This window comes from Narcine bancroftii, chromosome 4 (genome assembly GCF_036971445.1).
Source record: "Narcine bancroftii isolate sNarBan1 chromosome 4, sNarBan1.hap1, whole genome shotgun sequence".
NCBI lineage: Eukaryota > Metazoa > Chordata > Chondrichthyes > Torpediniformes > Narcinidae > Narcine > Narcine bancroftii.
Window position 1 is genome coordinate 289,385,845 of NC_091472.1, and position 24,696 is coordinate 289,410,540.

The 24,696-nt window shown below is 39.5% G+C and overlaps 1 protein-coding gene across 3 annotated transcripts in view; it reads left to right on the forward strand.

Annotated features, from left to right (window-relative positions):
• grb14 (growth factor receptor-bound protein 14) overlaps window positions 1-24,696 on the forward strand; it is a 157,606-nt gene that overhangs the window by 76,147 nt on the left and 56,763 nt on the right. For 2 of the 3 annotated variants that reach the window (XR_011356743.1, XR_011356744.1), the window contains exon 13: window positions 15,751-15,960. Coding sequence is in view for 1 of the 3 variants with exons in the window: in XM_069935350.1 (XP_069791451.1) it covers window positions 15,751-15,824 (74 nt within the window). In the remaining 2 variants the exon portion in view is untranslated. Of the gene's footprint in view, window positions 1-15,750; window positions 15,961-24,696 lie in introns of those variants that run through there. The other variant, XM_069935350.1, reaches the window with a different exon arrangement.

Sequence of the window (24,696 nt, forward strand, 5' to 3'; positions counted from 1 at the left end):
TCACAAGCTTTATTATTGGCAACTGATGCCAGTCATGATAAAGTCGTTTGAATTATTTATTGAAGATTTTTGTAAGAATGGATCAATGTTTCCAGCTGATTTAAATTGGACACATTCTTCTTGTAAATATTAGATTGTGGGAAAGTCTGAACACTTAGTCAAATATCAATTATGGTGATTAGTTTATGGTGATTGATTAGATAGCTATATTGGGTGAGTTTCATTTACTTCAGATTGGACTACATTGAAACTCAAATTAAACATTGGTGTTTAAAATATGGTTGAATAAATCTTTTTTCATGGAAACTTGTATTAGAGTCGTTATTTTAAATGAATTACATTATAGGAATTTATGTAAAACAGACATTTTTAATTCCTGCAATGTATCCTGTTATGAGAATACTGCTGTGGTGCTCACATAACCATTTAAACATAAACTAGTTAAAATTTCCATCTCTTACTCATTTGTATTGTAAAGTGTAGGTTCATAAAGATCATATTGGAGTGCCTGGACAGGACAGTGTGTTTGCAAATACTAATAAAGGAAATCATAGAAGCATGACTTGCATCTGAGGAAATGAACTGGAAAGGAGACTAAAGACAAACACAGCCCATCAGTGCCACAAACTTATGCAGGCATATCTCTACGTATTCTACTTCATTTTCTGTCAAGTTCACTGTATAGTTCCCAGGTTTGTTCTTGCATCTTTTGTTAAATAAAGGCATAACATTACCCTCTTCTGTCACCCCACATGTGGTTAAAAGATGATACAACTAGGCTTGGCAGGTCCTCTGCAATTTCTTCCCCAGCTTGCCAGAATTTCCTCAGATACACTTGATCGAGCCATTAGATTTTATGTACCTGTTATGCATTTTAACATCTCCAGCACCACTACTTGTGTAATGTGGACTCTCTTCAACGCAACATCATTTGCCTCCCATAAGCAGCCACATCTTTTACTATGGTAACTGTAGATGACAAATATTCATTTAGCACATCACCTTTCACCTGTGGCTCCATATAAAAGTGATCATTACTGATAGTTGAAGAGTCATTCTCTCCCCAGTTACTTTTTTGCCTTTAATATACTTGAATGTTTTGGGATTGTTTTTTGATGTATATGTCAAGGCTATCTCACATCCCTTTTTTCCCCTGTTGGTTTCCTTTTGAATTTACTTCTACATTCCCCATTCTCAAGGGATTCATGATCCCACCTGCAAATGGTTGACATGTGCCTCCTTTCTCTTCTTCACCAGAGCCTCGCTATATCTCTTATCCTTGTTTTTTTTTTATCTTGTACACTTGTTCACTCTTATAGAAACATGTTTTCCATGACCCCTCACTAGCTCACTATGAATGGGCCTCCCATGTGTCCGACATTCCTTTACCTGTAAGCAGCCTTGCCCAGTCAGTCAATGCAAGGTCCTGTCCAAAACCATCAAAATTGATCAAGCCCCATTTGAGAACGTTAACTTGTGGACAAGTCTATGCCTTATTTTTAAACCAATAGCATTATGATCACTGAACCCATTGATACTTTAGTCGCTTGCCCAGTTTCAACCCAAGAGAAGGACGAGTATTGCCCTCTCTTCAATAAGGCCATCTGCATAATGGGACTGAAGTTCATGTCCAAGCCCTGAACTCTGGCAGTCACAGTCAATAGATGAAAAGTTAAAATCCCCTAAAATTGCAATCCTATTAATCTTGCAGCTATTTGTAATCTCTGTACTTGTTCCTGCTGTGACAAATGGGAGGACTATAGTTCAATCATATGAAAGTGATCACCCCCTTCTAATTCCTGAATTACAACCATGTGTTCTCACTGGATGTCGACTCTGGTAAGTCCAAGTACTGTCTTCATGTATTCTCTTATCAAAAATCTAAATATATTTTTTAACCCCATCTCTCATACATGTCACATCTGGTACATTGAGTTGCCAGTCCTGTACCTCCTTAGCCATGTTATGTGATAGCTATAATCCAGTTCTGTGTATCCAGTCCCTGAGTTCGTATGCCTTGCTTGTTTTTTGTGTACTGAAGAAACAATGAGTATAGTTTGAAAGTTCCAGTAGTTAATGTACAAAATCAAAAGAACATGACTTGATAGAGTGAGTCTAAAATTTGTGATTTATTCACATAGCACATGGACCAAGCAGTGGTCAAGACACATTCCAAGGCAGTTCAGTCATAGCTGTGCAGAACTTGCCTTTTACCATGTATGGTTACAGTGGACGTTCCTTAGGTACTAATTATGCAACAGATAATTAACATAAAAACAGGTTAATGACTGCATAGTCATGAGGTGCTTATATCAGCATGGATACTGACTTATAGGATATTACACCAGTCATTGTTAGTCATCATTCTTTCCTCACTTACTGCTGTGCTTTTACCTGTCCTGCCTACTGATCTTTAACTTATTTATTTGCCTCAACATTCTGCCTGGCTCTTCATATTCATTTTGCAGTGTCCCATCCCTTTTTCTCCCTAAGCTATTGGTGCCAGTGTGCACAAAGATCTCTGACTGCTCTCCATTCCCCTCCCTCCAAGAATGTTCTGCAGATTTTTGCAAACTTGCTTGACCCTGGAACTGAGGAGGGAACATGCTTTCTTGAAGTCTCATTTACAGCCACACAATCTCTTGTTTGTGCCCTTAATTATGAAATCTCCCATCAACATAGCTATCCTCATTCACCCTTCCCTGCTGTGCCTTAGAACTGATCGCGGCACTCCAGACCTCGCTATTGATGATCTTCATTGCAAGGTGTTCCCCTTAAGGATAGCATGAAAGCAGCTATTTACAATGTAGCTTTTCACCTTGTGGAAAACAAATTCCTCCCTTTCTCTACATGGATGAGAAAGTGACCATAGATCATTATTGAATCTAATAAACATGAGTTCAAGATGAAAGCAGTCCTGCTCCTACTGTGATTCAAACCTGTGCAGTACGAAAATTACATATTGAGTAGAAGAAACCAAGAACTCAGACTGGACTGTCAAGTGGTGTAGCACCAAAGAATAAGTCTTGCCATTTGGTTATACTAGAAGTTTCTGAGGTTCGGTACAAAGGTGGCAGAGATTTAAAAGTATGAGAGGAAGTATTTTCATAAGGGAATTCTTCCCTCTTAAGCAGTGGAAGGGATGAATGAGTTGGTAAACTGAGTAGGATGTAACATTTCAGTTGATAGAATGTTAGAGCTTTGAGAATAGGCTGATAGTAAGTATCCTTTTGGTGCATAACTTCATGTTTATGCATATCATGCATCCAGTAAATGTAGGCTGGAGTTGTGCCAAATACACAATCAACAAAGCTTCTTGAGGGTTAAATTTTAATTGGCCCCTGTGGAGACAGGGGTGCACCCTACCAAGTCATACAGACTAGGATGATGCTTTTGTTTCAGGGAGTGTGAGGGGGAGGGGAGCTCTTTCCATCCCATTGCCAATGGCTGGACAATACATTTGTACTAATTTCAACCCACCCCCATCCCACACACACTTTGTTGAAATCCCCAACCTACTATCATTTCTTGTAGATGATAAAGGCCCTTGATTGTGATCATGGATTTCCTGTCACTTTATTGATGGGAAATTTGGGGAACTTACTCATACCCTACAAACTAATTAATTTAATGAAAGGAGCAATCATTATACATTTTGCACATTTATTAAACTAAAAGTAGCAGCTATTTATTACTAGGTTTCCTTCAACATCCATTAAATAAATAAAATTAACAAATATAGATTTTCACTGGAAAAAAGAATGAACCAAGGCATCTATTACACCAGAAATAACAAAGACAGAAATTACAAAGGTGTCTGTAAATTATTAGTTGACACAAGGTGTAGTCTGCATTCCAGATTTAACATGCAAATTGGAGCATCTAACTGGAAGTGAATTGCATCAACATGAAGCCAGAGTTTAAAATGTCATTAGGAGAAGGTCTGGTATTCCTCTGAATGAATTACATTGAGACCCTTTAATATCAGCCCTAGTCCAGAGCTTGTCATATTCCTCTTTTGGAAAAAATAGTGGAATTCCTGCATTTACTAATTGAGCAAATTAAGTTGATGATCACAAGTTTTGAAACAATACTGATAATTTGTACTTCCTTTTAAAATATGACTTACCATGAAAATAGTTTGTCTTACAGTTCAGAAAAGGTCCATTCAGATTAAATTAGCATTCTGTTCTAGTTCCATTTATCTTAAATGGCCCAAATCTTTTAAATCCTTCCTCTGTATTAATATGATCAAACGCCTTGTGAACATTGAAATCATGGCTTCCTCTGGCAACTCATTCCAGATACATAATACTATGAGGCCCCTCTTAAATTTCTTCCCCTCACCTTAAACCAATGCACTCTGTTTTTAGAATGATGCATGCTTGGAAAATTACTGTGAGCATTAACTGTATCCATAACCTTTGTGACTTTATATTCCTCTGTAAGTTCATCCCTTGGCCTTCTTTGCTTCTGTGAAGATAGGCACAGCCTCTCCCCATAAATGGGGTGGCATAGTTAGCGTAGTGGTTAGTGTAATGCTATTACAATGTCAGCGACCAGGGTTTGAATCCGACACTGTCTGTAAGGAGATCCTACATCCTCTCTGTGCCTGGATGCACTTCCTCCCACCTTTCAAAACTTGTGGGGTTATAGGTTAATTTGGGTGAAATTTGGCAGCATGGGTTGAAATGGCTGGAATAGGCTTCTACTGTGCTGTAAATAAAATTTAAAATTAAACAAAATTAATTCAACCGCTCATGACCCAATTAATTAAATGTAGATAAGTCAACTTTTTAAATTACAAATGCTCCAATATTCAATAGGATTCAACTTTCTTTAAATTCACTTTCCCAGCCTCTCTCCATAATCCTTGATTTTCTTATTGATCCAGAAAATCAATTTCAGCTTTAAATATGTTCATGGTCCTCTCAGGCAAGGAATTCTAAAGACATAATCTATGAGAGGAGAAATCTTTCCTCATCTGTCTTTAATGTGTGCCCTTATCCTGATAGTGTGGTCTTTCTTCTGATCGAGAGTCTCCCAAGAGGTGAAATATCCTCCCAGCATTTATCATAAGAAATTTGTATGTTTCACAAGACCATGACTAGTTTTTTTTGTACTTCAGTTCATCCTTTCCTCCAAAGATGAGCCTTCCATCTTGGAGATCATTCACTTAAACCTCTCTGAAACACCTCGAATGGTAATGCATCTTTCCTTTTAAAAGGAACCCAAACTGTTCATACTGTTCTTGTTGTGAGCTCACATGCCTTACTTCCTTAATTTTATAGCACAATTTGTTTTGCTCGCTAGCTTTCTGTCTTTCGTGCAAGGGAACGCCTAGATGCCATTATGCTTCAGGTTTTTGTAGTATTTTGCTACTTGAGAAATAATCTGTTTTATTATTCTTCCTTCCAAAGTAAATAGCTTCATATTTCCCCAAACTGCACTTCAGTTGCCAAATGCTTGAACACTCACTTAATCAAACAATACATCTCTGCAAATTTATAGCTTGTCTTCTTCTCTACTTGTATATCAATTGCAAATCAAATTAAAAAAAAAATGAAGACATACAGCACGGTAACAGGCACTGCTGGCCCAAGAGCTCATGCCACCCAATTGCACCCAATAGACCTACAACTCCTGTACATTTTGAAGGGGTGGGAGGAAACCAGAGCACTCAGGGGAAACCCATGTAGATACGGGAAAAATGTACAAACTCCTTTCAGACAGCATTGGATTTGAACCAGATTTGCTGGGGCTGTAGCAGGATTGTGTTAACCGCTATGTTAACTGTCCTGTACCTCCCTCTGGCAAACAGCTCATTTTCCTCCTTCCTTCAAATCATTCATGCATTGTAAGCAATTTGCAGGGTGCCAATATAATCACTGCTTCCTGCGAGTTGGTCTATTCTTTATCCATGCTGACGTACACCTTTCACACCTCTTTATTGGACCTCCACAAATGTATCATGAAAATTCACATATATTACATCTGTCCACTCTTTATCCACTCTTGTTGATATTTCTTCAAAGAACGTTTGTAAATTTGTCTGATTGGATTTTCCTTTCATAGAGCTGCGCTGCCTCTGCTGGATTAGCTTGGGAATACCCAAATATTTTGCTGTTATCTCAATAAGTGATTGTAACATTTCTCCAATAACAGACTTTAGGCTAATTTCTAATCCTTTAACGTGTTTCCAAAATCTGAGGATTTTGTGAGATAGGAACCTATGCATCACTATCTCTGCAGTAAAAACACAGAAATGCTGGAGGAACTCAGCAGGTCTTGCAGTATCCATAGGAAGTAAAGATATATAACCCACATTTCAGGCTTGAGCCCTTCATCAATGTGTGAGCAGAAAGCAGGCAGGCTCTTGAATAAAAAGGCTGGTGGAGAAGGGAGGAAATGGTGGGGAGCGGGAGGGGGAAAGCATAGGCCAGCAGACAACAAGCGATAATTTGATATGGTGGAAGGGGAAGAGTGGATGATGGAATAATGAAGGGAATGGTCGCTGGGGGAGGAGAATAGAGAGAAGGATGTGTTTAACAAGGGAGTCATACCAATTGCCCACTTGACACCTACTCCTGTGACTGCAAGAAATGGTACATTTGCACCTACTCTGCCTCCATTACCACCATACAGGGCCACAAACAGACCTTCCAAGTGAACCTGCAGGGGTCATCTACTGCATCCAGTGCTCCCATTGTGGAACCCTATAGAAGAGAGACTGGATGCAGATTGGGGAATCACTTTCTTCTGTCTATCTGCTGCAATAGCACAGATCTCCCAGTGGCAACTCATTTTAATTCCCCTCCCCATTCCCATGTTGACCTATAAACTGAGACTACTTGCATATTGGCAGAACAATACCTCATATTTTGTCGAGGCACCCTCCAACCAGATGGCATTAACATTGACCTCTCCAATTTCCATTTATTTCCCTCCACTCATTGTCTCTCCCCTTCCCATCCCTATTTCTCTTTAACTCTCTCTCTTTCCCTCTGTCTCCTTTCCTACAACTCTGCATTCACATGGCCACCCACTCCCCTGATCTATTGTTACCTTTCTCCTCCTGTGCCCCTATCCATATCCGATTAATGTCTTTCATCAGGCCTGTGCCTACCCTCAACCCAACCCTTTCCTCCCTTTGTCCCTATTCTGCTGTCTGCTTTTTGCTCATACCTTGCAGAAGGGTTCAGGCCTGCAAGTTGGGTTACCTCTTATGGTCGCTGCGAGACCTGCTTAGTTCCTCCAGCATTTCTATGTTTTTACTACAATCTCAGCATCTGCAGACCTTCGTGTTTCACTCACTGTCTTAGTAGCAACTTTAAGGATCTGAGGATGCAAACCTTCAAGTGCTGGGGATTGATCAGTAATTGTTCTATTTCTTTGCCTAACATTAATAGTTAATGATGGTAATCATACTTAATTCGCTTATTGCAGTCTTTAGTGTTAAGATATTCGCAGCATTTCATCATGGTTGGCATAGTGGTTAGTGTAACGTCGTTACAGTGCCAGTGTCCAGGGCGGGTTCGAAACCAATGCTGACTGTAAGGAATTTGTATATTCTCCCTAATTATGCATGGATTCTCCACAGAGGCTCCGGTTCCACCCACCGTTCAAAACATACTGGAGATGTAGGGTAATTGGGTGGCATGATCTCGTCAGCCGAAATGGCCTGTTACTGTGCTGTATGTGTACATTTATAAATAAATTTCTGACTGAAAAGATGGATGCAAATATCTGTTTGCTTCCTCCCTCAACTATTTTCTAAACTTCAGTCTCAAAACACCTAATGATCACTTTTACTTGCTCTTCCTTTATAGAGGAAAGCTCTTCTAGGTTTTACTATTTATTTTTTTGTAATTATTTTTCCAATCACTTGGTGAATTACAGATATATCCCACTCTTTGGAGCAACCTGACTTTTGCTACCTCATACATTTTCTCTTTCAGCTTATTATCAGTATCTCATGGATACAGTGAGTAGGGCTGCAACCACACCGTTCCAGGCTGCCACCCCATAGTTTCAGGCTCCCAGGTTTAACTCTGGCCTCCAGTGCTGCCTGTGGGTGTGGTGTTTATACCTTCTCCTTTACGCCACATGTGTTTCCTCTCACATCCAAATATTTGTGGGTTTGTAGGATAATTGGGCATTGTAAATTGTAGTTGAATGGTAGAATCTGAGGGGGGGGGTTGATTGATGGGAGTGGGGGAGAATAAATGAGTTTGTGGTCGGATTAGTGTAAAGATGACAGATGGTGAAAACTCGGTGGCTGTATCCCTGCCTTCTGCCTCCTTGACTTTATTAATTCGCCACGTTCACCTCCACCGTTGAATCTTTGCTCCTTGTTGGGTATATTTTTGCTGGGATTCATGAATTATCTCTTTAAATATCACCTGCTGCCTATTTATTGTTTAACCTGTTAATATATTTGCTCTGACCCCTTTATTCTCTCCACAGTCCTTTGTACTTCCCCTAGTATATGGAAGTTTTTCATTCTCGGGCTAAATGCTAAATTCTGTTATATTTTGTTTATTACTTTCAATGAAATCTTTGCCATTGAGATCATTTATTAAACATGCCTTGTAACTAATTTCCAAATTCAAAATAGCCTTTTCCCTGTTTGGCTCCTTAACTTATTGCTCCAGAAATCCACCCTGAATGCACTCAATGAAATCATTCTCATGCCTGCTATTTCCAATTTGATTAACACAATCTGTATTAAGATTAAAGTCTTAATGACGATGACTAATGCATTATTCTTTTTATAGGCTCCCATCATTTCTAGATTTAGTCCTACCATGCGGTTATTGTTTGGAGGCTGGGGCACCACTCCCACCACTGTTTTCTGTCTTTTGCTTTTTTTAAAATTCAACCCAATAAATATCATATCTTCTGTACGTAGATCAGCGTTCACATCCGTGCTTATTTCACCTCTTCTTCGCAGAGCTACCCCATTACCTTTCCTTTCAGCCTGTCCTTCCTGAAGGTCAAATATTTCTGAATATTGAGTTCCCAGCAGGGGTAACCATGACTCTGTAATGATTATCGAATCATACTGTTTCAGTCAAATACACTTAATTAATTGACCAAATGTGATAAAGATCACTTAATTTTCTCTCTTTGCCTCATTTCTTGCATTAACTCCATCTGTTTGCTCTTTCAAAACTATTTGCTGCTATTTTGCTTTCTATATTTTTTGTCTGTAATTTCTATTCAGGTTCCCCCTGCTCTAACTCCCTGCTCAGGCATCCATTCCCCTTCCACATGCTTCAGGAATCTAAAACCAGGACTCTATGCCTTCATCTTACCATCCTCCAACTGCTGTTCCTCACTCGCAAAAAAGCATTGAACATAATCCTGCAATTTCCATTGTTGCAATCCTAATTTCTAACTGATCCACCAGCTCCCTACATGCAACTTCTGGGACTTCATTCCATTACTATGTCGTAGGTAGCAACATGTACTAGGGCCCCTGTCACCCTACTCTTTCAGTATGTCCTGCACCCGTTCCATGATGCAAGCCCCTGGAAGTCCATGGCTGCAGAAATGCCTGTCTATTCCTCTTGTCATAGTGACCTGTATCACCGTGGCTTTGCCTTTTTCTCTTTTTCCCATTAGATTAGCGGAAGGACCTGTGCTGCTATAACCTTGTGTTTTGGTACATTCACCTGAGAGGTCAACTCCCCCCCTCACCCCCCATCTCTTTGGGTGGGTGTTGTCCCCTGGGGACTTGTGCACTATCTGCCTCTTTTTACTATATCTAGCATCCACCCATTCTCCTTCTGCTTCTCCAATTCCAGCTTGTGCTGGGACCACTTCTGAGCATGCCGTCCATGGAGATATAAATCTCACTGATGCTTCACATTAACTCCAGTCACATCTCCTGCTCTGAAATGCTGACTTTCGGTATCAACAGCATTTGTTCGGTCTGAAGTGGGAATAAAATTAAAACAGTAAGCAAGAAATCTCCATACACAAATCCCTAATTGACAGCTGATGTAGGAACAGCTGTTGGATTGAATTTAAAACATCCATTTTCTGGATTTAGTGATGAAAAGAAGCCATTGTACAGGTCATGGGGAGTGAGAGCACATTAAAAAACTGCCACGACCATGGCTGTGAGCGCGCGCCCACACACACACACACACACACACACACACACACACACACACAAAAAGCTGCCTCCATGATTAGGTATTAAAAAAGGAGAAAATATGCATCTTAAGCATCAACAGATACAATAAATAATACAGCGGTTTCACTGCTGCCAACTTGAAATTCTATACAAATGTTCTACCTTCAGAATTGGTCCAGTTTAGAAACTCTTCCACTTAAAATAAAATATTTATTCTCATTTCCGATGAAAGGTATCTAGATACTGAAGGGGAAAGATCAAGAAGTCCTGGTCCAAGTGTAGAGATTAGCAGACATAATCCAAAATTTAAAGACGGGGTTTTCAGAAGTGAAGTTGGGGAATACTTCTTAGACAGAGAACAGTGGGCATTTGAGACTCTCTTCCATCTATCTTAAACAGAAAATCCCAACTCCAAATATAGTATTACAACTAAGTTTACAAAACAGAGATAGGAATGAAGATTTTTTTTTTTAAAATGTGCTTTTATTTCATGTGATTTAAAACAAAAATGAGAATTTCCCAGTGAAATGTCATCAGTAACGGGTGAGGGCTAAATTGTAGGAACACGACTAACTGCAGATTGAGAATCTTGGGCAAGGCAAAATTGAAGTACTGGCTAGGAAAGTGAGGAAGGAGGGGATGGAAATAACCCAACAACGTGAAGGCACATCGCAACTCTGTCAACTTGTTAAACTGAAGTGGAAATAATAAAAAGGCTTTGCAAGAAATTCCCTTTGTACATTTCATTGTTTTTTTTTTTGCAATTCACCACGTTGATAGAACAAACAACAATGATACCTTGTTTCAAAACAAAATATAGGCTTGCATTTTTCATTGTAAAAATGCAAAAAGGCATTGTAACCTCTTAGGAAATGTCATACGGCTTAGTGATGGACCATGGGGAAGGAGGAAAACTATGGAAAAAAAAGACTTTCAACACAACATCTGAGAAAATCTTAGGTCTTAATGTGTAAAAGGAAGTTAAATCCATTACTGTGCAATTAATAAATCTGCTTACAAACAGAATCAAATCAACCTCAACCAAGAATGGACTTTCGTGAAATATACTATTAATTCTGATTTTTTAAAATTCAAATGGAAAAAAAATCCAAGGCCACATTCAATTATCGGATATATAAAATAAAAGCTGCAGCGGACCATTCCAGTGGATGGGAGCACACAAAAGATAGTCAAAATGATCATTCACCTGCTGGTTTGTTGAATTTTTTTTGAGAGGCTATAAGTAGAGCAGTTGTGTATTCCTTGCAGTGATTATTGCCTGTGGTTTGAATTAGAGCTCCGGTGTAGGGTGAGGGGAGGGTTCAGAGTTGGGTATCAGGAGCTCCGGTGACCGAACACACCCCTCGGCCTAATACATCAGAGCTTACGACGCTGATTCCAAACCCTCCCCTTGGCTTACCACACAAGCACACCGTACAGGTGTAGGGAGCTCCAGTGTAGGTCGAGGGATTCAGTGTGCCTGTTTTTGAACTGTTGAGAGCACGGAATCTGCAGCAGATGCCTTAGTCTTGCAGCAGAGTTCAAAAGTATGTGGTGTGGGAGGTTTGTGGGGTCGGGGATGCTGTCAGGCTGAAAAGGCAGGGGAACGCTCACTCACCCTGATCCTCCCACCTAACTACGCACCTGCTGCCACTGTGAAAGTTAAGTGCCATCTACTGCTGTTAGTCAATAGAAGCAAATATTATCACGTTAACTGTGAAACATAATTCGAGACTATATCATTGATTGTCAATGGTATGGGAAAGTAAAATGGAAGGAATAAGTTAAATGCACAACATGGCCATTACTGAGAAAATCACTCTATTTCTCCCCTTTAATTTATCATTGGTGAATAATGAAGGAACGGTGATCTGTATTTACATAAGAATAATATATGACATGGGTGAAGGTCCATAGAAATGAGCACATGGGTTAGTGGTGAGTGAAAAGTTCCCAAATTATTTGCTCCTTTGTTTGTTAATGTAGAAGAGGTAATATTATAGGTTTAGTGTTGTACATTTTGTCAATTATATGGATTGCAGCCACAATGTTTTATGTGAAAGATAGCATGCTGATCAAGTTGGCGTCCGTGTTTTGTCCTGGGTGGGTGTTATTCATTGTTGGAGCTGAGTTCATCCAAACAAGTTTTGCATCAGATACCTGACTTATCTCATGTTAATGTTGGCAATTAAGAATTGGATCACTCACTGCAGAGTGACCTGGATCTGATTTGTTCTTGTATCCACAGTTTAATGTTGGTGATCATTGTGACTCCAAAACATTGATTGTGGGAAATTGGGCAACAAATAAAGCAACGAACACTAGAACATAAGAAGCAGAAGTGAATCATTTAGTCTTTTAAATCTGCTCTGCTCATCAAATGGCAGGTCCTTGAATTCCATTTTTTGGCCTAAACCCTAAATAACTCGATTCCTTTAAAGACCATCAATCATTTACTCTCAGCAATTGTATGAATTCAATGACTACACCATAGAGCCAGATAACATTACAACACAAAAAACAGGCCCTTTGGCCCTTCTAGTCATTCCAAATTATTATTCTGCGTACTCCCACTGACCTGCTACTATTCCATATTCCTCTATACCTCTCCCATCCAGGAACTTGTCCAAATTTTTCTTGTGTGTTAAAATTGAGCCGGCATTCACCACTTCAGCTAGCAGTTTGTACTGTATTCCCACTATTCTCTGTGTTAAGAAATTCCCCCTAATGTTTCCCTTAAACTTCTCCCCTTTCACCCATAACCCATGTCCTCTGGTTTGTTTCTCACTTCACATCAATGGAAAAAGCCTACTTGCATTTACTCTGTCTATACCCATCATAATTGTGTAAACCTATATCAAATCTCCCCTCATTCTTCTACGCTCCAGGGATAAAAGTCCTAACCTGTTTAACCTTTCCCTCTAATTAAGTTCATCAAGTCCTGGCAACAACCTAATAAATCTCTGCACTTTTTCAAACTTACTGATAGCTTTCTTGTAGTTAGGTGACCTAAACTGCACACAATACTCCAAATATGGCTTCACCAATGCCTTATACAACTTTACCATAACATCACAACTCCCAGACTCAGTACTTTGATTTATGAAGGCCAATATTCCAAAAACTCTTTTTATGAGTCTATTTACCTGTGGCGTCACTTTTGCAAATTATATGTTCGTATTCCCAGATCCTGTTTCATTTTGTATTCATATGTGTGAGTTCTTAAGACAACACATGGATGAAGGAAAAGGTTCTTTACTTTAAAGTTGTTGTCGACAGCATCACGAGGCATGCCATGAGGCTGCAAGTCTCCATTACAGATATTGCACATTGTGTGTCAGCCCCTGGTGACAGCCAAGTATAATCAAATAGTAAGGCATTGCTAGTTGCCTTACAATCATGATCACTACCATTACAGATCCCTCTGTTCTACCACACTACTCGGTGCCCTACCATTTACAGTGCACGTCCTTTCTTGGTTTGTCCTTCCAGAATGCAATACCTCACACTTGTCTGCATTAAATTTCATCTGCCATTTTGCAGTGCACTTTTCCAACTGGTCTAGATCCCTCAGCAAGCCTTGAAAGCTTTCCTCATGGTCCACTACAGCTCCAACCTTTGTGTTATCTGCAACTTACTGATCCAATTTACCACATTATCATCTAGATCATTGATAAGGGTGATGAAAAACAATGGTCCCAGCACCAATCCTTGAGGCTCACCACGAGTCACAGGCCTCTGGTCAGAGAGGCAATTATCCACTACTGGCTTCTCCTATTAAGCCAATGTCAAATCCAGTTTACTACCTCATCATGAATACAGAGCGACTGAACCTTCCTAACTAACCGCACATGTGGGACCTTGTCAAAGACTTTACTAAAGCTATGTTGATAAGATTTGCAGAATTCATTTTAACAGCTTTCTGGTAACCTCCTTGAAAAACTCTACAAGTTAAACACAAGCTAGCATGCACAAAGCCTCGTTGACTATCTCTAATTGGTCCTTGACTATCTAAATATGTGTATATCCGATCTCTAAAACAACCTTGCAATAACTGATCTGCTACTGACATCAGATTCACTGGCCTATAATTTCTGGGTTATTTTTGGAGTAGTTTTAAACAACAGAAAAATATGAGATACCCTCTTATCCTCCGGCACATCACTTGTGGATTAAGAACATTTTAAATATATCTACCAGGGTCCCTGCAATTTCTGCACCAGCCTCCCTCAAAGTCCCAGGGAATATCTTAATCCACCTTTATTCACTTTAAGACAGCAAGCACGTCTTCCTCTTTAATATGTACATTGTGCTCTCTATAATGTTTGGGACAAAGACATTTTTTTTCAGCAGTTTTAAATTTGTAATCAAGCAATTCACATGTGATTAAAGAGCACATTCCAGATTTTATTCAAGGTTATTTGTTTACATTTTGGTTTGACCATGTAGAAAATTACAGTACTTTTTTTTAAAACTTGGTCTCCTCATTGTCTGAGCCCTTCTGTGGTATTTTCCCTGATAAACAATCTTACTCCTCCACCTTTCATCCCAATCTTATCACATCCAAAACAATATAACCCCAGAACATTGAGCTGCCAGTCCTGTTCCTCCTCCAACCGATGGCCACAATGTCATAATTCCATATGCCAATCTACATTTTAAGATCGTCTGCTTTTCCTACAATACTCCTTGCATTGAAATAGATTCACCTGAGTACATTATTTCCACCATGCACAACCCTTTGGTTTGTGCCTCTAAATGCAGTTTTAACATCTGAGACTGAGAACTGCAGAAATCTCATTTGTGTGTGTGTAGAAAATTCTCTTCATCTGAGTGTTAAACTGCCAAATTTAAGGCCTTTAGTTCTTGTCTTTCCAGCCAATAGAAATTTATCCCACATGTTATTGTAGAATATTTTCTGCTTCATTTGGACCACCCCTCATTTTTCTGAATTCTAGTGAGTGTATGTCCACTTCTCCTCACAGGACTCAATATTCTGATATCAAGAAAAAGATTTCAGTTTTATTGTCAGAGTACACACATGACATTACATAGAACGCTGAAATACTTTACCCTGTGAGTGAAGCAGAATTACCATTTATCGGTAGTGCAGAAAAATTGTAAACAATGGACATATGTAAAGAAATAAAGACATGTAAACAAATTGACTTTGCAATATAGAGAAAAAGCCAATGATGTGTGAAAATAAGAGTCCTTAATTGAGACCTTGATTGAGTTTGTTGTTGAAGACTCTTGATGGTGAAGGGGTAGCAGGTGTTCCTGAACCTGGTTGTGCGAGTCTTGTGGCAACTATCTCTCTTTCCTGATGGTTGCAGTGAGAACAGAGCATGTACTGGGTAATGTGGATTCTTGATGATAAATAGCAAAGTGCTCAGATGTTCACTATCCAAAATAGTAGCTTAGATTTATGAACTAAGTGCAATGTACCGACCTGCTGAATATTTCCAGCATCCATAGAGAGAGAATTAGAATTTACTTTTTGGTTGTGACCCTTTGTCATTGACCTGAATTAACTCTGTCTCCTTCTCTCCAGATGCTTGCCCATCGGTTGAGTAGTTTCAGCATTTTCTTTTCTTATATTTCAGGTATCTGCACAATGGTTCACTTGCTGGCTCACAGGTCCAACAATCTGGCTTCAGTCAACCTCCAATGCAGCTAGTGTGGAGTCTGCTCAAACATTATACAAGAAGATAGGAAGTAGGAGCAGGAGTAGGCCACCTGGCTCCACTCCACCATTTAACTCGATCATGTTTCACTGACCAGGAGACAGAACCTGGAACAAGAGCACAAAGGAGGTAGGTCTTCAGACTTGTTGGTGTGTTTCACTGACCAGAACCCCAGAGTTATCACATCCGTAAATTGCTGATTTGTAATTGGTTGATTAATTTGCAGCAGCCAATCAAAGATATAAGGGACAAGCAGAGCGACTATTGGAGTGGCTCAGTGTTGAGTAGAGGCTTTTGCATGAGGCTTGGGTGTGAAAAGGTGGATTAAATGGCCCAGGTGCTGGGAGTGACAGCAGCTCTTTGGGGAAAAAAAGCTTCAATAAACAGGCAGAGGTAAGAACAGTCAAGGTTCTGGATGCAGTAAAATCACAGAAATGCTTGAGAATCTCAACAGGTATCACAGCCTTCACAAGAGGTAATGATTTATAACCAACATTATGGGCCAGATCCCTTCTTCAAGGTTTTGGATGCAGAGGAAAGGCTGAATGAAGAGAAGTGGTTGAAGCTTTGATTCTGGAAATGACAGTGAGTGGTGACCAAGGTGAACCAAGATGGGCCAGATTACCTACTCCTGCTCAACAAGCACAGGATTCCCTTGTCCTCACCTACCACCCCACCAGCCTCGACATCCAACATATTATCCTCTGTAATTCCTGCCACCTACAATCTGATCCTATCACCACTAGACACAACCTCCCTTCTCCTTCCCTCCCCAATCTGTTTTCTTTAGGGACCACTCCCTCTGTGACTCCCTCATTGTTATATGTGGATTGTGGAGGAGCACGTGGCCTCATTGTCTGTTTGGAAAACTGGGGATTGCTGATGGTCATGTGTCCTCCCTGTCAGAAACTTATTTGGAAGTCACATCACCTTCCAATCAAGGTTCGACTCCGGCCACCCTTTAGTGCACACTTTTCCATTGGCTCATTTGAATTACTTAGGGTCATCATTGGCTGGATGCCCAGCTCAGAACCTAAAACATTCATGTGTAGCACATTTCTTTCTCTCTGCTTCGTGGACCAAGCCCCGGACATCACTCCTCATCAGGTTGCTACTGTGGACATTGGTGGAAGAGTCGAGGGCAAGGTGTGCATTGCACTTAAGCTGAAATAGATCAGTGCTTGCAGAAAGCCACACCCCCAGTGGTACAGGGAACTGGGAGTATGTTTGAAAGTTCCTTTCTATAAGAGTGTGTACATGTGCATGAGCATGTAGAAGATAAGCGGCCACTGGCATCGGAGTCCAACCTGTGTTCATTGTGTGTTCAATGAATTTACCTGTAATTGTAACACTTGTATCCAGCTCACCTCACTGTGAACCCACCGAACCTGATACTCTTCATTTTTTGCGAAAATTTTATTTATTATATCATGATGCATATATTGAAACATAGAATTAATGAATAAAACTAAAAGAAAACAATTAAAATATGCATGCATGATATTTTAAAAGTAACCCCCTACGACCCGCCACCCCATTCCTTAACCCACCCACCCCAACCCATCCCCCTCTAATCTACCCCAAAAGAAAGAGAGAAAAAAGAAAGAGGAGATCAACCAGAACAACAAAATTCCTCAGTTAATTACCATGGTTTGGAGTAACACAACTACTGTGTGGTGAGGGGATTCAAAAGTTCAACCCCATATAATCCAAATACGATAAAAAAATCTCGCAAGTTATATGTTATCTTCTCCAATGGAATACATTGTCATAATTCCATATGCCAATCTACATTTTAAGATCGTCTGCTTTTCCTACAATACTCCTTGCATTGAAATAGATTCACCTATCTCCATATGCCATTTCGAATACTCAAATCAGTCTCATTTTCCCAAGTAATTGCCAGACATTTTCTAACTACAGCTAAAGCTAATCTCAAAAATGCAATTTGAAATCTATTTAATTTTAATTAACTTAACCTCTTAATATTATCCAACAAAAATGCAAAATGATCTAATGAAAATTTCACTTTTAGAATAACTTCTAAAAATTACTTAGTCTATTCCAAAAAAGTTTTACAGTTTCACATGACCAAGTAGACTGTAAAAAAGAACCTACAACCTTATGAGGCCGAAAATATAAATCCGAAGAAATAAAATTATATTTCTTTAATTTTTCTCGAGTTCAATATAATTGATGAATAAAATTATAATGAACTAATCGATACTTACATTTACAATTTTAGTGATACTATCCCTTCATAAATTCATCCAATCATCCTGAGAAATAAGTATACCTAAATCTTTCTCCCACTTCAATCTAGATTTATGTAAATCCAACTTAAGCTTTTTATTCTATAATAAAGCCTACATCTCAGATATAAATACCTTCTTACCACCCTCAGTAATTAAAATTTCAAACTTAGACCGTCCAGGTAACCATAAAGTAGGCCCAAAATTATCCAACAATAAAGCTTCAATCTGATAATAAGAAAAAAGAGTATTTGAAGATATATCATATTTCTCTTTCATTCTTTGAAAAGAAATAAAATATCCTGCTTCATAACAATCTTGCACTAATTTAATACCCTTTTGGTCCCATAACTTCAAAATCTGATTAAGAAGAGTAAAGGGGAAAAGCTTATTTTGATACAAAGGAGTTTTACCTGAAATCTTACCTTGAGTACTTATAACTTCATTTTTTTATACCATAAGTTCATTAAATGTTTCAAAACAGGTAAATTATAACTACTCAATAACTTAGGATTCCATCTATAGATAAACTGATCCATCCTCTTCTCACCAATCTGAGATAATCCAGTATTAGCCCATATCAAAGGATTATCTATATCAAACATCCTATTAATAAATTTTAATTGTGCCGCATCATAACAATTTCAAAAATTAGGGAGTTGCAGACCTCCTAATTCATATTTCCAAGTTAATTTTTGTAAAGATACCCTTACCATTTTATCCTTTCATAAAAATTTCCTCACCAAACCATTTAAATCCTTAAATTTTTTTGAGAAATCTTAAAGGGAATAGATTGAAATAAATACTGAATTAGAGGAAAAATATTCATTTTAATACAATTAACTCTTCCTACTAATATTATTGGTAAATCCTTCCATCGATTCAAATCATGTTTAATTTTAGACAACAATGGAAAATAATTTAATTCATATAAATAACTAAAATTATAATCTACCTGAACACTTAAATACTTAATCTGATTCGATCATTTAAATTTCATAATATGCCTACAAGAAGAATAATCCATTTCAGCTAATAACATAATCTCAGTCTTTTCCAAATTAATTTTATCATCTGATAGCTCACCATACTGTTCAAATCTGTCACGTAAACACCTCAAAGAATTCTGAGGTTCTGTTAAATATATCAAAACATTATCTGCAAACAAATTAATTTTAAATTCATCAGATTTCACCTTAATACCTTTAATATTACTATCTTGTCTAATCATCTGAGCCAAAACTTCAATAACTAATGCAAATAGAGCTGGTGACAAAGGACAACCTTGTTTAGTCGATCTGGTCAACATAAAAGGTAAAGATAACTGTCCATTTGTCACAATTCTAGCAGTTGGACTTCTATATAAAAGGTTAATCCAACTAATAAAAAAGGGCCAAATTTAAATTTCTCTAAAACTTTAAATAAAAATCTCCTCTCTACTCTATCAAAGGCCTTTTCTGCATCCAATAAAATAACCATTTGTAGGTTGGATACCTTCTGAGAAACATTAGTTAAAGAAATCAACTTCACAATGTTATCTGCCAAATAACGATTTTTAATAAAACCTGCCTGATCTAAATGAATTAAATCTGGTAAATATTTAGACAACCTATTAGCTAGAACATTCGCTACAATCTTATAATCAACATTTAATAATGAAATTGGTCTATAATACCCAGCTTTCAATGGGTCCCCATCTTTCTTAAGAATAATTGTAACAATTGCTTGAGAAAAAGAATCCAGAAAAGAATGAAACTCTTGTCACTTGTTTCAATACATCCATCAATAAAGGAATTAATAAATCCTGAATTTTTAAATAAAATTCAGAAGTAAATACTTCATCCACTGGAGACATACCATTTAGCATGGATCGAAGTGCATCTATTACTTCTTTAGTAGTAAAAGGAGCATCCAAATCCTTAATATCCTTATCACTCAAAAAGTGTAAATCCAAATCAGATTTTAACCTCATCTCCCACTACTTCAGAAGTATACAATTTTTCACAAAATTTTTGGTGCATAATTCATTTCCTGAGGTTTATATGTAATCATTGATTTATGTCTAATAGCATTTATTGTTCTATAAACTTGTTCCATCTTTAACTGCCAAGCTAATACTTTATCAGCTCTTTCCCCTAATTCATAGTACCTTTGTCTGATTCTCTGTAATAACTTTTCAAATTTATGTTTGTAACAAATTATATTGTAACTTCATATTAGTTAAACTTATTTTCTTAACTTCCATGAATTTTGCTGTAAATCTTTTTTCTAATATCTCTATCTCCTCTAATTTAGTTACATTAGGTACTAATGTTTAATGTTTCTTAATTTTAGCAGTAAAAATAATAATTTGTCCCCTCAAATATGTCTTTAAAGCATCCCATAAACAAATTGAATCCACATTTATTTTCAAAAAGAACTGTATTTGATCTTTTATAAAATTACAAAATTCTACATTTTTCAACAACAAAGAATTAAATCTCCATCGATAAATATTATCAATTCTCTCTGAACCAGTGCATATTATTAATAACAAAGAATGATCAGACAAAATCCTACTTTTATATTCAGCCTTCAATACCCGGCCTTGTAATTGTGCTGATACCAAAAATAAATCTATTCTGGAATAAGAATCATGTCAAAATGAATAAAATGAAAAATCTTTCTCTTTAGGATTTAACCTCCTCCATATATCTACTAAATTTATATCTTTCATTAACACCATCAGCTGTTTAGACTTTTTAGTCCCAACTGTTTTTGGAGATTTATCTAATAATGGATCCAAACAACAATTAAAATAGCCTCCTACCATAATTTTTTTTCATATGCTTGATATAAATTGAGAAAAAAATCCAACATAAATTTTTCATCCTCCATATTAGGAGCATAAACATTCATTAAACTCCAAGACTCAGAAATTATTTTACAATTAACACTCAAAAGTCTACCAACTGACTCAATAACTGATTCCAATTTAAAAGATAACTTCTTATTAATAAAAATAGCTACTCCTCTTGCTTTCAAATTAATGAAGACACTCTAACTTGTCCAACTCAATCTCTTTTAAATTTCTGATGTTACTTCTCAGTCAATTGTATTTTTTGCAAAAAATCAACGTCAATCTTCAATTTTTTAATATACGCTAATACTTTTTTTCTCTTAATTGGATTATTAAGCCCATTAACATTAAAGTAGCAAAATTTAAATTAGCCATCATTGCAATTCATTTCAAAACCACCTTACCACACGTGATGAAACTCCTCTCCATGGCAATCACACAAAAAAGATTAAATAATCTCCTCAAAAGAAAAAGATAAAAACCCATATATATATATATATATCTTTGGCTTGGCTTCGCGGACGAAGATTTATGGAGGGGGTAAAAAGTCCACGTCAGCTGCAGGCTCGTTTGTGGCTGACCAGTCCGATGCGGGACAGGCAGACACGATTGCAGCGGTTGCAAGGGAAAATTGGTTGGTTGGGGTTGGGTGTTGGGTTTTTCCTCCTTTGCCTTTTGTCAGTGAGATGGGCTCTGCGGTCTTCTTCAAAGGAGGCTGCTGCCCGCCAAACTGTGAGGCGCCAAGATGCACGGTTTGAGGCGTTATCAGCCCACTGGCGGTGGTCAATGTGGCAGGCACCAAGAGATTTCTTTAGGCAGTCCTTGTACCTTTTCTTTGGTGCACCTCTGTCACGGTGGCCAGTGGAGAGCTCGCCATATAATACGATCTTGGGAAGGCGATGGTCCTCCATTCTGGAGACGTGACCCATCCAGCGCAGCTGGATCTTCAGCAGCGTGGACTCGATGCTGTCGACCTCTGCCATCTCGAGTACCTCGACGTTAGGGGTGTGAGCGCTCCAATGGATGTTGAGGATGGAGCGGAGACAACGCTGGTGGAAGCGTTCTAGGAGCCGTAGGTGGTGCCGGTAGAGGACCCATGATTCGGAGCCGAACAGGAGTGTGGGTATGACAACGGCTCTGTATACGCTTATCTTTGTGAGGTTTTTCAGTTGGTTGTTTTTCCAGACTCTTTTGTGTAGTCTTCCAAAGGCGCTATTTGCCTTGGCGAGTCTGTTGTCTATCTCATTGTCGATCCTTGCATCTGATGAAATGGTGCAGCCGAGATAGGTAAACTGGTTGACCGTTTTGAGTTTTGTGTGCCCGATGGAGATGTGGGGGGGCTGGTAGTCATGGTGGGGAGCTGGCTGATGGAGGACCTCAGTTTTCTTCAGGCTGACTTCCAGGCCAAACATTTTGGCAGTTTCCGCAAAGCAGGACGTCAAGCGCTGAAGAGCTGGCTCTGAATGGGCAACTAAAGCGGCATCATCTGCAAAGAGTAGTTCACGGACAAGTTTCTCTTGTGTCTTGGTGTGAGCTTGCAGGCGCCTCAGATTGAAGAGACTGCCATCCGTGCGGTACCGGATGTAAACAGCGTCTTCATTGTTGGGGTCTTTCATGGCTTGGTTCAGCATCATGCTGAAGAAGATTGAAAAGAGGGTTGGTGCGAGAACACATCCTTGCTTCACGCCATTGTTAATGGAGAAGGGTTCAGAGAGCTCATTGCTGTATCTGACCCGACCTTGTTGGTTTTCGTGCAGTTGGATAATCATGTTGAGGAACTTTGGGGGACATCCGATGCGCTCTAGTATTTGCCAAAGCCCTTTCCTGCTCACGGTGTCGAAGGCTTTGGTGAGGTCAACAAAGGTGATGTAGAGTCCTTTGTTTTGTTCTCTACACTTTTCTTGGAGCTGTCTGAGGGCAAAGACCATGTCAGTGGTTCCTCTGTTAGCGCGAAAGCCGCACTGTGATTCTGGGAGAATATTCTCAGCGACACTAGGTATTATTCTATTTAGTAGAATCCTAGCGAAGATTTTGCCTGCAATGGAGAGCAACGTGATTCCCCTGTAGTTTGAGCAGTCTGATTTCTCGCCTTTGTTTTTGTACAGGGTGATGATGGTGGCATCACGAAGATCCTGAGGCAGTTTACCTTGGTCCCAACAAAGCTTGAAAAACTCATGCAGTTTGGCATGCAGAGTTTTGCCGCCAGCCTTCCAGACTTCTGGGGGGATTCCATCCATACCTGCTGCTTTGCCACTTTTCAGTTGTTCGATTGCCTTATATGTCTCATCCAGGGTGGGAACCTCATCCAGCTCTAGCCTTAGGGGCTGTTGAGGGAGCTGGAGCAGGGCGGAATCTTGGACTGAGCGGTTGGTACTGAAAAGAGATTGGAAGTGTTCTGACCATCGGTTGAGGATGGAGATCTTGTCGCTGAGGAGGACTTTGCCGTCTGAGCTGCGCAGCGGGCTTTGGACTTGGGGTGAGGGGCCGTACACAGCCTTTAGAGCCTCGTAGAAACCCCTGAAGTCGCCAATGTCCGCGCTGAGCTGTGTTCGTTTGGCGAGGCTAGTCCACCACTCATTTTGGATCTCCCGGAGTTTGCGCTGAAGATGGCTGCATGCGCGACGGAAGGCTTGTTTCTTCTCTGGACAGGACGGCTTTGTAAGGTGAGCCTGGTGGGCAGCTCGCTTCTTTGCCAGCAGCTCCTGGATTTCCTGGCTGTTTTCGTCAAACCAGTCCTTGTTTTTCCTGGAGGAGAAGCCCAGTACCTCTTCAGTGGATTGCAGTATGGTAGTCTTCAACTGATCCCAGAGGGTTTCAGGGGACGGGTCCGTGAGGCGGGTTGCAACGTCGAGCTTTGCTTTGAGGTTTGCCTGGAAGTTTCCTCTCGCTTCGTCTGACTGCAGTTTTCCAACATTGAACCTCTTTCTGGGGGCTTTATTGTTCCTGGGCTTTGGCTTGAAGTGAAGGTTGAGCTTGCAGCGAACCAGCCGGTGGTCAGTGTGGCATTCCGCGCTAGGCATGACCCTGGTGTGGAGCACATCTTGTTTGTCACTTTCTCGCACCAGGATGTAGTCCAGGAAGTGCCAGTGTTTGGATCGGGGATGCATCCAGGTGGTCTTAAGGCTGTCCCTCTGCTGAAAAAGGGTGTTTGTAATGACAAGCCGCTGTTCTGCGCAGAGCTCCAACAGGAGGCGCCCATTGTCGTTGCACTTGCCGACGCCATGCTTGCCCAGGATTCCTGGCCAGGTTTCTGAGTCTTTGCCGACACGAGCGTTGAAGTCGCCCAGGATGACAACCTTGTCGGCTGTAGGGGTACGTTGGATGAGGTTGCGCAGGTCGGTGTAGAACTTGTTCTTTTCTGCTGGTTCCGCCTGGAGGGTTATATATAAAAACCCAAAAAACAATAATACTGTACTACAGTATTACGCCCCCCCCCCCAAATTATGTGGGAGTGACCAATGCCACAAAGTGGCCAATGACTTTAGAAGGATCAGTAGTCAAACCACCCCCCCAGAACAGAACAAAAAATAATAATCAGCAAGTCATTTCAGGTATGATATGGTTCCTCCAGATGTCTATTAACCTGGTCATCATCGATATCAATATCAATCAACTGCTGCGATTTCTTCTCTTGCCCTCCATTCTTCCCCTTCTGAACTGGTTGAGAAAAGCTTTCTTGACTTTTCATCTGTTTATTATCCAGTGGATAATTAGCAAATGTAAGAGCTTCAGCATCACTAAAAAACTGAGAGTGCAAGTCTCCAAAAAAAACTT